The 13,312-nt window shown below is 44.2% G+C and overlaps 2 protein-coding genes across 2 annotated transcripts in view; one reads left to right on the forward strand and one right to left on the reverse strand.

The window, feature by feature from the left end:
* LOC306976865 (inosine-uridine preferring nucleoside hydrolase) overlaps window positions 1–13,312 on the forward strand; it is a 194,459-nt gene that overhangs the window by 50,052 nt on the left and 131,095 nt on the right. The gene's annotated exons all lie outside the window — the stretch shown is intronic.
* On the reverse strand, window positions 161–5,650 carry zbtb11 (zinc finger and BTB domain containing 11). Its single transcript, XM_079574653.1, has 11 exons — window positions 5,151–5,650; window positions 4,641–4,843; window positions 4,173–4,404; window positions 3,922–4,073; window positions 2,979–3,842; window positions 2,669–2,908; window positions 2,176–2,581; window positions 1,987–2,104; window positions 1,753–1,911; window positions 1,489–1,664; window positions 161–938 (listed from the first exon to the last, which is right to left on the reverse strand). Exons 1-11 carry the CDS (start codon window positions 5,458–5,460, stop codon window positions 397–399), a joined length of 3,402 nt encoding a protein of 1,133 aa, XP_079430779.1. The 5' UTR covers window positions 5,461–5,650; the 3' UTR covers window positions 161–396.

Here is a 13,312-nt window from a genome sequence, read left to right on the forward strand (position 1 = left end):
CATACTGTATCACGTCGTTGTGTCCAGTTTTTGTGTCCACGAGAATGAAAAATATCTAGTGCTTTTAGGTCAACAGGAAAAACATAGAGGAACAAGAGCAGAATGAAAGAGCAACATAATTTATTTAGTGCTTAGCGACATGTAATTAATTAGAGCCTAACTATGAGACAATGTGGTGAAATCCTTTGGAAGTACAGACAGAACAGTGTTAACACAGAGGATCATATCCATTAACAGGAGGGGAATCTGCAGAGAGGCTGAAGAAAAGAAAGGCCTTGTGTTTAACATAAACACATTTGCTCTAATTAATATGTTTAATTCTGTACATCCTGTTATTTACACATAAAAATGTGCTTAGTTTACAAAACCCATGTACATTTAGTCTTTACATTCGATTCACTCGACCTCAGCCACATGGGCCACCTCCACCTCCATGGTCTGGATGATCTCAGGACCGTCCTCCTTGGTCCCGCCTAGAGCCTGCTGGGCCAGGACGTAGTTGACCACCTGCATGATGCCCTGGTCCGACAGAGTGGACACAGAGGCGTCGGTCACAGCTTGAACGGCCTGCACAGCCTCCATGGCCTCCACCGTCTCCTCTGTGATCAGCACAGTCTCGATCTCCTCTGCAGCCGCCTGCTGCTCCGCCGGCCTCAGCTCCGGGGGCAGCTCCGAGGCCAGGATGCTCACCGCGTGCTCCACCTGAGTGCCCTGGTTATGAAACTGCAGCGTGTCCTTCTCCAGCATGATCTTACAGGGCAGGTTGTCGGTGTGGAGCTTGGCCATGTGTTTGCGGAGGGTGCGCGCGTCGATGTGCGCCTCGTTGCAGATGGGGCAGACGTACGGGCGCTCCCCTGTGTGAGTGCGCACGTGGCGCTTCAGGGAGCGAGCATCGGCCCAGGCCACGCCACAGGTCAGGCACTCGAACGGCTTCACTCCTGCAGGACAGACACTAATGTTAACGAATGAGCCGATTTACTGAGGGGCCCCAGACGCATCACATTGTATCGGCCTTTGGTTTAATAAAGAAGCATTCATTTATCTGATGATTCTAGTTTGTAATTCAATGTACCGTGACACTTATACAGCATTTTTCTGTTGAACGTCTGTTATAACAGTTTCATACAGTTGTTACAGTAGTCCCCAGGTGTAGGCGTGATGTCACATGAAAACTATGAATACCTTCAACAACACTGGCTTGTGCTAATAATGAATGAGGGTTCTTTTTTGCAAGAAAATTACAGGAGAAATAAATATTCTTTTCAAAATATTTCCCTTGAAAATGTGAGATGAAAGACCAGTGTCATTTGCAGGAAACCGTCCTTTGAAATTGAAATCTGAAATTGAACGACAGTGTGACTCCTGACCTCCACACACTGACCTCTGACTGCTGTTTTATTGCCTTGATGTTTGGTACAGCCCTGTGAGGCGACTTCTGTTGTGATATTGGGCTATACAAAACCATTAAACTTGAAACTTGAAACTGACCCTGGTGGTTGTTGACGTGGCGTCTGTACTCGCGGAGCTGCGTGAACTTCCGGCCGCACTGCCCGCACTCTCTCTCCAGGTTCTGCTTCACTCGCCCCTTCTTCCCGTGAGTCGCCTTTTTCACGTGACGCCGAAACAAAGCCTTCTCAAAAAACTCCTTCCCGCACACGTTACACCTGGAAAAATAATCATTTCATTTACAGTATATTTTTGCCTGTTGGATTAAGTTAAATGTTAAGATTATCTCGATGAGTTGGTACTGACTTGTACGGCTCGGCGACGCTGTGAGACTTGACATGCGAGTACCAATCCTTCTTCCAGCTGTAGCACTTCCCACAGACCTGACACTGGAACGGCTTCAGTCCCATGTGTTTGTTCATGTGCTGCTGCAGGTCCTTGGCTTCAAAAAAACGCTTGTCACAGCTGCATGAATGACAGACATTATTTTAATACTCGGCGCTAAATCAGGGACATGTAAGTCGGAGCAGAGCGACTCACTGTGTGCAGCCGAAGGGGCGGACATCGGGTCGGGGCAGGTGCTTCTTCAGGTGTTTGCTCAGAGCCGAGGCGCGGTGGAAAGTGGCTCCACACGTGTTGCACAGGTATTTGGACTGCCCTGCACAGAGAGGACGGTGTTAGACACTACATAGAGTAAATGATATTGTGCTAGATTGACATTGTACACACCAGTGTGCAGGCTGGTGTGGTCCTCCATGCTCCTCTTGCTCACAAAGGTCTTGTGGCAGAACTCGCACTCAAACTGTTTGGAGACGTCGTGCAGCGAGCGATGCATCTTCAGGCTGTGTTTGTGAGAGAAGGTTTTGCCACACACTTTACAGGAGTGTGGCCGGACGCCGGTGTGGCTCAGCATGTGCAGCCGCAGCGAGTAAAGCTTCGGCAGAGTTTTACCACAAATATCACACACAAACTCCCTCTTGGTGTGGGTCGCCGGCCCCTTGTCCTCACTGTTCTCAGCCTGGGGCTCAGAGCTGAGCTCAAACTGGGCGCGAGGAGCGCGCTGGCTGCTCTGCTGCTTGTGTCGGGCCAAATGAGCGCGTAAAGACGCAGCATACTGGAACTCCTTACTGCACAGCTGTATCACACACAGGCATGACAAAAACGTTACACTTGTCCACACATATAATAACTATAATGAAGAGATGAAGGAAGCTGCACTCACGCTGCACTTGTAGCTGCGAGACTTCTCGTGTTTGAGCGTGTGCATGATGAGCGAGTATCTCCTCTGGAACGACATGCCACACTCAGAGCAGGTGTGTTCTCCGTCCACAGCGCTGTCCGAGCCCTCCACCATCCCTCCCTCTGCTTGGTCGTCCTGCCCCGAGACATTGGCAGACTCCCCCTCTACAGCCTCCACAGGCCGTTTGGGCGGCCGGCCTCTCTTCCCCGTACGCACCACAGCCTAGAGACAATACACACGTTAAACAAACTGTATCTTCTCATTACCCTGATGCGCTCAGTGCAGCGTGTACCTTTGGGGCAGTGACCCGGGGCGGTGAAGGACTCTCCTCCTCTCTGCCCTCCTCTCCCTCCTCCCCCTCGTCTTGCCCCATGTGCAGGCGAGCGTAGCCCCCTTCAGCGATGGATCGGTGCCTCAGTCTCCTACGACCCGAGTCATCACTCAGATCATGGGGCTCAGAGCTCTCCTCTGGGGCCTCCTCCTGCTCCACTGGGACAGGCACCTCCACCACATCCTTCTTCACTTTGGCAGGACGTCCTCTTCTGCGTTTCTGTGGCAGCGGCATGTCAGTTTGAGGGGTGGGTTCCGATTGCTGTGCGTTGTTGTCGGGACAGTCCAGAGATGAAACAGTCTCTGATGGGGTCTGCACTGTCCCCCCCTCTGAGTCAACACACATGACAAACGCGTGTCCTGGGGTCTCTGGGTCGGGCTGCTGCTCTAGAGCCAAACAGGCCGAGACCACGGCCAGGGAGTCGCTGGCGCCTGCCTGCCCGCTGTGGGTCACAACTGTCATAGCCTCACCCTCGAGCGCCTCTGCCCCAGAGATCAGAGTGACCGTCTCTCCCGGCTGCGTCTGACTGTGAGCGATCAGGGTCACCGCCTCCTCCCCGTCTGCTGGGGCGACCACTGCCACTGGCTGCTGAATGAAGTCTTTATTGGCCACATAGGCAAGCTGCTCCGGGGTGACGGCCACAGCACTGCCATCGCTGCCTATGGCTACTACATACGTAGTGTCTGCAGCCTCTGCCGGGACGTCCTGCCCTTCATGCACCTCGTGCCCCTCCTGTCCCTCTCCAGAGTCCACTTCCTGAATGGTCTGAGACACCACTGTGTGCACATCTCCTCTCTGGTACACAGTCAGCTTCTGCTCCTCCACCTGTGTTTTAACAAATATACTTATGTTAATAAATACTATGTACAAACATGTGACTGAAACACGAGCACTTACGACCGACCTGTTTGTGCACAGACTCACAAATCTGCAGCACCTCTGTCATCAGCAGGTGCCGAGCCAAGTTTGCAATGTCCGCCATGATACAGAAGTTAAAGATGAGAGATGATGTATAAGCAAAGTCCAACAGCGGCAGGAAACTGGCCTTTGTGAAACCTGAGAACAGGAATCAATATTACTGAAGGATCCACAGAGACAGCAACACAAGGGCAAGAAATGCAGGCTTTAACTATGTGATAAACAAAGTAATCTCACCTGAGAGATCGACCACGGCCTCATGGGTGGAGGCTGCTCCTTTCTCGAAAAACAGTTGGTGGAAATATTCGCTGCATGCAGCAAGGACGGCTTTGTGAGCGCGAAACTCCTCCCCCTCGATCAGCAGCGTGATGTCACAGAACTGATTATTGAGGCGCTGTTGGTTCAGTTTCTCCAACATGGTCCCACTGTGTCTGGGCAGGAACTGATTCACCTCCCCTTTACTGTCCACCTGCACAAACAGGAGGGGGTCATGTCAGCTGTTCAAGAGGACAAATTATTTTCTCCAAATGGAGACATGCGATTACTGAAGGATAACATTGCGATGTGACACCAATCTTAGCCTATCGACACACACGATAAATACTGTGTGGTTGTGAGTCCCACACATCCCATTACAAGCATCCAGCAGCCACTCCAGTGATGTCAGAGACATTTAACCATTACAAGCTTTTCTGTGTTACTTACAAATACCAGCTCATGTGTAGAGGAGACTTTGGACCATGGCCCCTCAGAGAAGAGGGAGCTGTCATCTTCCTCATCCTCCTCATCCTCCTCATGTTTAACTCTGCGTCTGGGACGTCCCAGTAGTCGCCCAGAACCATCCTCACTGCGTCTGCTCTGACACGCCGGACACTCTCTGAGCAGGTCTTTCACAGTCTTCAGGATACCTGAGCAATCATCAATAAGCTCATTAGAAACTTTACCACAACAATACAACCTATTTTAACAAAGAAAACAATACCATAACATTAGAACGAATAATTATACACTTATTTTTCAAACGTGGCACGTTTAGAGATTTAGGAATTTTATTTCAATTTAAAAAAAAAACATCAAGTAGCGGCTCTAAGCCACTAGATGGAGACAAAAGGATCTGTGGCTCGGTGACGTATATAAGACACATTATAATTACATTATTTTATAATCATAAAACAAATTTAATGACAATTTAGAATAAGGTGAAAGGAGAGGTACCTCTCCACCAGTACTTCTGGGAGATGGCCTCCCATGTGGCTTGCTGGTTCAGATGCTCCCCGGTGTCGGCGATGTGCGCCTGGGTGATAAGTTCCTTCCTCCGCTCGTCCTGCAGCACCACTTCCAGCTCGTTAAATTCATCCTGGCCTTTGAGCCGACGCTGATAAAACAGAGTTCCGTTTCTCACCACGTAGCAGATTGCGGCTTTGCGTATTTTTCTCTTGGTGTTCCCGGGCGTCCCGGGCGCATAGGGCTCTCTCTCATCGGTCAGATAGCGTATGATAGCTAAGTAGCTCTCCTCGCACGACATGTCTCAGCTATCCGCGTTTTAAGACTGCTGTAACCTTTTCGGGGAGAGGAAGACCTCCTCGGGTTTGCTATAAAGCGCAATAAATTTTAGATGGCCGTCAAATGCAATTTAACATAAAACATGAATTTGATAACAACATTTTTAGATTGTTTTTTCCAGGGTGGAACTGGAGTTCGTTATCGTCAGGGTAGACTTGCCAGAACAGACAAAATGGCTGCTGCACAACCGGATGTTGCATCGATGAAGACGGAAGTGCAGGGTATTATACTCAGCACAAGATGGCGCAGTAAACAAAGGTATATTCTTGTTGGCAGACTACGATTGGAGTTGACCATGACCTAATGATCTATGACTATGACCAATTTTGCAATAAGCTTTTCACCGAGTTATTTCAGAATATTGTCCAAATAAAGCCCTAGACAAGTTACTGTATGTTCATATCACAAAAAAGGCTAAAATTGCACATGGATCAATTTTATTACTTTATGACATTGACCTTCATTGCATCTACTGCCATTAGCAAAGATGACATAAAGCATGCCCATTAAGAATCCTGGCAGGACATAAAACCACTTCATTGGGATTTGCTTGTTCTGGCTTTAAATCCATCTGGACTCCCAAAAAATGTCACCCATTCAATGAATTGAGTAGCCTATTATAGGTCTTTGGTCTATACAAGGTGAGGCCAAAGGCACAAAACAATAGTAAATCGGCAAGACTAGACATGATGTAGGGCAGTGGTATCGCTTTGGGAACCACCATTAGCCTAAGATGACAAGCTGTGACCCAAATAAAAATTGAACATCATATATCATATAAAAATATCGTAATTCTGCATACATTTTATTGAACAAGCGGTATATTATGCCTTTATCTTATCTTATCTTATCTTTAAGACTGAAGTTATTATCACAACAACCCGATACCATTCATTTTAGCAGACTCTGGTAGTGTTTCCAACTTTCAGATGTAAAATATTGGAGAGAGAAAAAAAAGGACTCTGGACTAGGCTTGTGACCCACTGAAAATGGTTACCAGTTGAGAAACGCTGATCTAGGCCTAGGACTTAGCCAATTTTAAAATATGAACAAATTAAACCTTCAATTCTTCAACCTTTAAAAATAGTGTCATAAATGCTTGTGCTTTAACTTGGCAGTGACCCTCCTTGAGCTGCCACATTATGCGGGTCACCACTCTGAGTATAATTTGAATTTGAGGGAATCATTCATTTCAGCACCTCCCTGCTCCGGCACCTCTTGCTCTGAACCTCAGTGACCCAGAAGACACAGGCGGCTCTAATATGCTGTTCATTCATGTGTCACATACCAGAGCCACGTCAAACACAGGCTCTGCCTCCCCTGTGTATTCCTTACATACCATTTTATACTGTCCTCCATTTAAAAGTAGTGCTGTGTGAATGCAGCCTATGCATATGTTCCATTAGAAAGTGAATTTGCTGCAGAGAACATATTTTTCATGCATGTACATTATGTTTAGGTGCAAAGCTGTCCAAAAGTAAAGCTGCACTAAAGTTGAATACGCTCCCTGTATCTTCACACACTGACTGTTTGCACTGTGTTCTTAGATCCGGATATGTGTGTTTCTCCTCAGTTGTTGCAGGAAGAGACTCCACACGTGTCAGTGCTGCTGTTTATATCAATGGGTTTATTTGCACTGTGTCACAGGCTCCTGCGTCAGAGGACACTGCTCTGCACCACATGCTCATTTATTTGGATTTTATAGCACAAAATAGCACTGAAGTGTAGTTTGGCATTTTCTCTGGTCCCTTTAACGATTTTGTTGAAACATTATTTGCCTTTGAGTAGAGAGTTGCACTGTAGAAAAGGATTTGCAGATATGATAAGCAGAATTATGTTTAATGTCTTTCCATAAAGGCAGATTTTAAAATATCTAGCCCTATATAAAAAGTGTTTAGAAGAATTGCAGTATTTGGCAGGTTTCCATTAACACTGCTAATGACAAAGAGAAGCTTTTGTTTTTCGTTTCTCGTCAGTTGCTCATAGAGACTTCCTGGTGGCGCACGTGTGGCCTATTGTTTTCTAAAGGATTTGACTGTGGCATTGAGCAGTTTACGGGACTTAAGGCACATGACTCACTCGACTCTCAACAGGAAGTGTGAATTCAAACATGCACGCACCAGGGATAATAAGAAGCATTGTCTCATCACTGGATTGTGTAAACAAGGACATTTGTTTTGGGAAGACTATGAGCATTTACACCTCAAAGTGGGTAAAAATAATTTAATGGAGGCCAGCACTGGCTCCAGACCAAACTGACTGAGGGTGCATTGGAGTTTCAAAGGGGTGCAAATAGAGTTTCTCGCCATTAAAATACATTGTGATGCCATAAAAACTGAAGGACAAGGCCTGATGGAGGTTGCCTTTGATTTAGGCTACCTTTGCTGGAAAAAGAGAAAAGCATGTTCGGTGAAAGTATAAACTAAATAGTGTCACATGACTAGGGTCATGACTCATAGGTAATTAATCGAAATTTGATTACAATTTCGATTATTACACTAAACGTTTACAAAATTAGCATAATTGTTTTTTTCAATATATATATTTTTTTTCATTATTTCATGGCGCTGGGATAATTTTCCCTTCGCATTTCACGTGCCATGGCTCATGCTTTTGCCTGACATAAAAACTAATAGCAATGTGTGATGATGTCATCAGGCCGTGCTGCTCAGTTTGCTTGTGCAGGTGTGAGGGCTGGCCAGCAGGGGGCAGGTGTGAAACAGAGACCTCTCCTTAATCGAGGCATACTTGAAATCATTTGTACTTTTATGACTGTTCAGAAAACAGAAAATATTCAGCTTTCATTTTTTTTAAATTAATAAATACATAAATAGAATAAAGACTTTTTTTTAAAAGGCAACAAATAATCGTTTGAATAATCGTGATTTCAATTCTGACTAAAATAATCGTGATTATTATTTTTTCAATAATCGAGCAGCCCTAATTGAGACACAGATGACAAACCTCATCACTGTATGGAACAAATCAGTTCACAACAATGAGTTGCCTCACAGGGCTGCACCAAACACAAAACAGTGAAACAAATAACCAAATGAGCCCACCTGGGGGTTCTTATAAAGAAGCAAACAAAGATGGTGTTCTACTTGCTTCTTTTGCTTTTCATAACACAATGTAGGGCATAATGAAAACAGATATTCTCGTCACAGAAACACAAAGTAAACAGACTGATGTTTTCTGACAGTCTCTCGAACAGGGACCTCCCCTCAGCGCTCCTGACCCAAATCTATAAAGCTCTAAAGTCCCAGGACGCTCCACTCTCACCAAACTGTTTTGTATTCTGTCTTCAGTGTTTAGTCTAACACTTTCCCCTTGAACAAATCTACAAAACCTGTTTCATTCCTGCTTTTCCGCGTCTCTCTGGCTTATCTTTGTAAGTTTCTACTCCTCACGTAAACTTAAGTAGCACATATGCATTCGTGCTTGTTCCTGGAGGCATCAGAACAGCATATTTTGCAGATTTAAATCACCAATCCCAATAATGTTACTTAAGTCACAAATGTACGCATCTCATACTAAGAATAGAGTGGGAGGGAAAGTATCTGAAGGCTTTGGAATTTCTCACCTCACCTCTCATTTCTGCCTAAATTGGTCACTAAATGTGGTCATAAGAATGAAAAAAACAGTGCCTGCTTAAACTAATACCACCCAAACATTTACATTTGATCATATTTTATTGGCCTTAACATGTAAACATTCACAATACAGTGTGGAAAAACTAAGTGAACGCCCAGAAATCTCGCTGAACTGCAGTAGTTTTTTAAAGAGGAAAGGTCCAAGATTCATCCTGATCGTTGTGAGCGTCTGATCTGAATTCTTCTATTCATGATAGCACTTGGTCCAGGCCCTGAGGCAACAAAAGACTGAGACCGTTGGACCCAAAGTTGAATAGTTTGGGAGGAACACACAACGAGGAACACACATGTGAGGAGGAAAAATGGTGTGGGGCTGTTTTGTTGCCTCAGGGCCTGGACAACGTGCTATCATCAATGGAAATAATTAATTCACAAGTTTATCAAGATATTTTGCAGAAAAACCTGAGACATTCACAACAGCGTGGAATCCCTTGTATTAAATATCTGGCTGATCCTTCTTTCCTGTAGTTGCAGATTAGACGCTCACAACGATCAGGATGAATCTTGGACCATTCCTCTTTACAAAACTACTGCAGTTCAGTGAGATTTTTGGGTGTTCACTTACTTTGTCCACACTGTCTTGTGAATGTTTACATGTTATAGCCAATAAAAATATGGGTGGTATTAGTATAAGCAGACACTGTTTATTCATCCTTTTGATTTCAGTGTTTTACAAATGAAATCGATTGTGTATAAGTGACTGGAACTGAAATGTGAGGTAACATAAGTATTATTTAGACAATAGTATTTTTTCAAAAGTCCCTCCCTTCGCTGATTTCAGACCCTAATCAGAATAAACGGGACACCATTTTGACCAATAAGACGAGCTTTCCTGTGTCTGGACCAATCAGGAAAGAAGGGGGAGGAGCTTGATCTTGAATATTCTGTTCCTGCTGTCCTCATTATGCTTTCTGGTTAAAGAGGGGAGGAATTTCACTCTTATCTCCCCTCACTCTCTCTCTCACTCACCCCCGCACTATCTCCCTTCCCTTTGGCAAACTTACAGACTATCACTTTAATAAAGATCAGACCACATTTTATGACCAATTTAGGCAGAAATGTGAGAAATTCCAAAGCGTTCCCATACTTTTTCCTCCCTCTGTAAAGGCTATGATTATTATGTCACAATAATCATAACATTATTGTGAGATGCTGAAGCTCTTCAAATGCTGAAGAGACCAGAGAAATCCTCCTGCACCCGTCACCTGTATTGACATTGGAAATAAGAGTTTTACTGGTAATAGTTTTCAAAAGCAGGACATTATTGACTAAACACAAACACCAGCATTTTTCCGAGTAATAAAACCTGTCTCTCGACTCACTCGCGGGCTGTTAATGGGCAATTACCTGTTAACAAGTTGTTAGGGCAAAATACCATTTAGCTCCAAAGCCTGGGCACTGAGGGTGATGAAGAGGAGGAGAGGCTTAGGAGGCTGAAGGTCTGCTGCTGCAGTGGGAGAGAGGGTTGTTGAAAGCGAGGCTTGGTGGAACTTCTGCTTCATCTTTGTTTGTGGAAATGTATTGTTTTTACATTTTTCCTCATCTCAACAGAAAGCTTTTATAGCCTGTTTTCTCCGTGCCCTTTCTGATCTCATTTGTATTGATCAATTCAAACCCACTTCATCCGAATGTACCTGCTCCACTTTGACAGAATATTTAAATGATACTAAAGCAGCTGAATTCATGAATCTAAAGTCCTTGCTCTGTCCTTGTCTTGTGATATAAGTAAATAATAGAAGCCTTTCAGTGTGAGTGATGTGTTATCGAGCGCACGTCGCCTGAACTAAAAATATGCCGTATTGCAGACGAAGTTCACTTGTGTCAATACGATAACACCCATTTTTAAAGGGGACATTGCTTTTAACCACTTTGGTCCTTCTTCTACTTCTGAAACACTGTGATCCGTATGGCCTCCATTTTCAAATCTTTGAATCCTTTTTCTGTAAACCAAAGTGATTTTTGATTTGTTATGCATTATATTCACTGTTTCCTCACTACTTACCCTTCAAACTCGATAGCTGTGTTTTTGTTTTTTTGTACAGTGTGAAGTGAAAGTGACTTAATGTAAAGCACAAACACAACACAAGTTTGGAGCTGTCAAAAAGCCAATGTTTTATGTATCTCCCATCCTTCATTTCCACGAGGGTTTCTCCTGTCAGGTACAGTGAGCAACGCATTGCAACGCTCCAGTGATTTTCTCCAACGTTTGAGCTTTGCCCTGGCCAGAAGTACCTATAGCTGGAGGATTAGTCTATTGTGCACATTCTGGGCTAATTAAACTGACAGATTTAGGGTTGACCCCGGTTAGGTGCTGATCAGATTGTGTAGATTTATATCTGTAATGTGTAGTAGTGCACTATAGACTGTGTGCAGCAGACTCTGATCCCAGATAAAGAGTGTCCAGCTGAAAGAGAGTCTTATCACTGTGTTCAAGGACAGACGCAGAGATGCTCTGTCCAACTCACTTTTCCTTTACATACTGTCTACTGTCCAGTGTATAGAGAAGGCAGAGGTCCTTCTTAAGTATATGGTCTTAAGTTGAAGTATTCTGTAGAATTATACTCTGAATCAGTCTTGTATTTTCTTCTACTGTTGTGTCCTTCCAAAAGTTTTGGAAATTGTGCATTGTTCTCTCAATGACGATCAAAAGATAATTCATTAAAAATTGCTTGAGTCATGAGAATTTCTGTTGGTTTTGAGTGGATTTGGACAAACTAAGACGCGATAAAGCATTACTTCATTTATTTATTTGGTGAGGACAGTGCATGTTAATGGACATACATGGGACACATGCATGTAAAAACGCCTTGGGCTAATTTGCATCCGTTGTCCCACACTCACGCTCTCATTCATCCTGGTCAAGTGTACATGTTTTTAGTGGTAGGGGAAACCGTAGTACCTGGAGGAAGCCTAGGCAGAAACAGGGACAACATGCAAACTCTGCAAAGAAAGGCCCCATCCAGGTGGGAATCGAACCCAGAACCCATACTGCTTGTTTTTCTATCATTTTTTCTCATCACATTCAAGTAAAAGTCTCTTAATTCAAGCAATTTTAAGTCATTTTTAAGATGGTCGTTTTTCCTCTAGTTGGCAAGCTGCGCATTACTCAGTCACCTAATTAAATGTAGGCCTACTTGCCTAAACAATAGCCAACTATATTTGAATAGAGTTGCATCATCATTAAGTAAACAAAGTGAGCATGAGTCAAAGAGTCTGAGCTGACGCCGTCGTTCAGCCTGCAGGATTTTAACCCCGTCTTCAAAGTGCAGCCACATTGAGGAGGCACTAATAAACTTCAAATGTCCCATAAATGATAATCTGTCGGCGTATGGCAGCCCTGGACATATGCTTTCCACCATACGGATCCACCCTGATAAAAACAACAACAACTCTAATGGTGCCGTCATGATTTACTCATTAATCATGCTTAAAATGGCTCAAATGGAAAGTTTGAAACCATATTTCAGCCGCAAATGGAGCTCTGGAGTCTAAACTAATGCACTCTGGGAAAATCTAGCAGAGAACATGAGAAGAAGAGGCTTTCAGGCCACAGGGCGCAACGTGGTCTTCCGGAACACTTCCTCTGAAGTCTGCGCAATAATGGATCCAATTAGACCATTGTTCAACTCAATACAAGTCTCCTCCATCGGATGTTTCTCCATCTGACAAAGAACACAAACTAACTCTGTCATAGTGCAATGGTGTTTAGCTCCTTTTGTTGGTACAAGACGGATAGTAAAAGGTTTCTGTCATGTTGGAAAATGTTCACCTGGAGGGCAATATTTCAGAATCATGAGTGTACATTGTTTTTGAAAGAAATCTCCCAACAGAAAACTCACAAATGTTATATATATACACTTGTTTTTACTCTAGTAGTCGGATGCTAACATAACCGTGACAGTATTGCTCTCTGAACCCCCCCCCCCCCCCCCCCCCCAACTTAAAAATTCTACCTTTATCAGGCCCAAAGCGCTTTACAGTAAGGAACCAGTCACCCATTCCCTCTCTCATTCTTACATCAGTGTAAGTAGGGTTAAGTGTCTTGCCCAAGGACACAACGACAGTGTACATTTGCAAAAAAAAAATAGCAAAAGAGCGACAAAAACACAATAAACAAGCGACAAAAACATGATTAGAAAGTGATGAAAAGAGCAACAAAAA

The sequence above is a fragment of the Gobius niger genome (genome assembly GCF_951799975.1).
Source record: "Gobius niger genome assembly, chromosome: 17".
NCBI classification, from domain to species: Eukaryota; Metazoa; Chordata; class Actinopteri; order Gobiiformes; family Gobiidae; genus Gobius; species Gobius niger.

Bases quoted from the DNA above. Each gene is read 5' to 3' on its own strand.
- zbtb11 (XM_079574653.1), bottom strand. From the start codon at position 5,460: ATGTCGTGCGAGGAGAGCTACTTAGCTATCATACGCTATCTGACCGAT. The intron at 4,405-4,640 runs GTAAGTAACACA...CTGTTTGTGCAG, and splicing joins CTACACATGAGCTGGTATTT to GTGGACAGTAAAGGGGAGGT. The intron at 2,582-2,668 runs GTGAGTGCAGCT...TGTGTGATACAG, and splicing joins CTCGCAGCTACAAGTGCAGC to CTGTGCAGTAAGGAGTTCCA.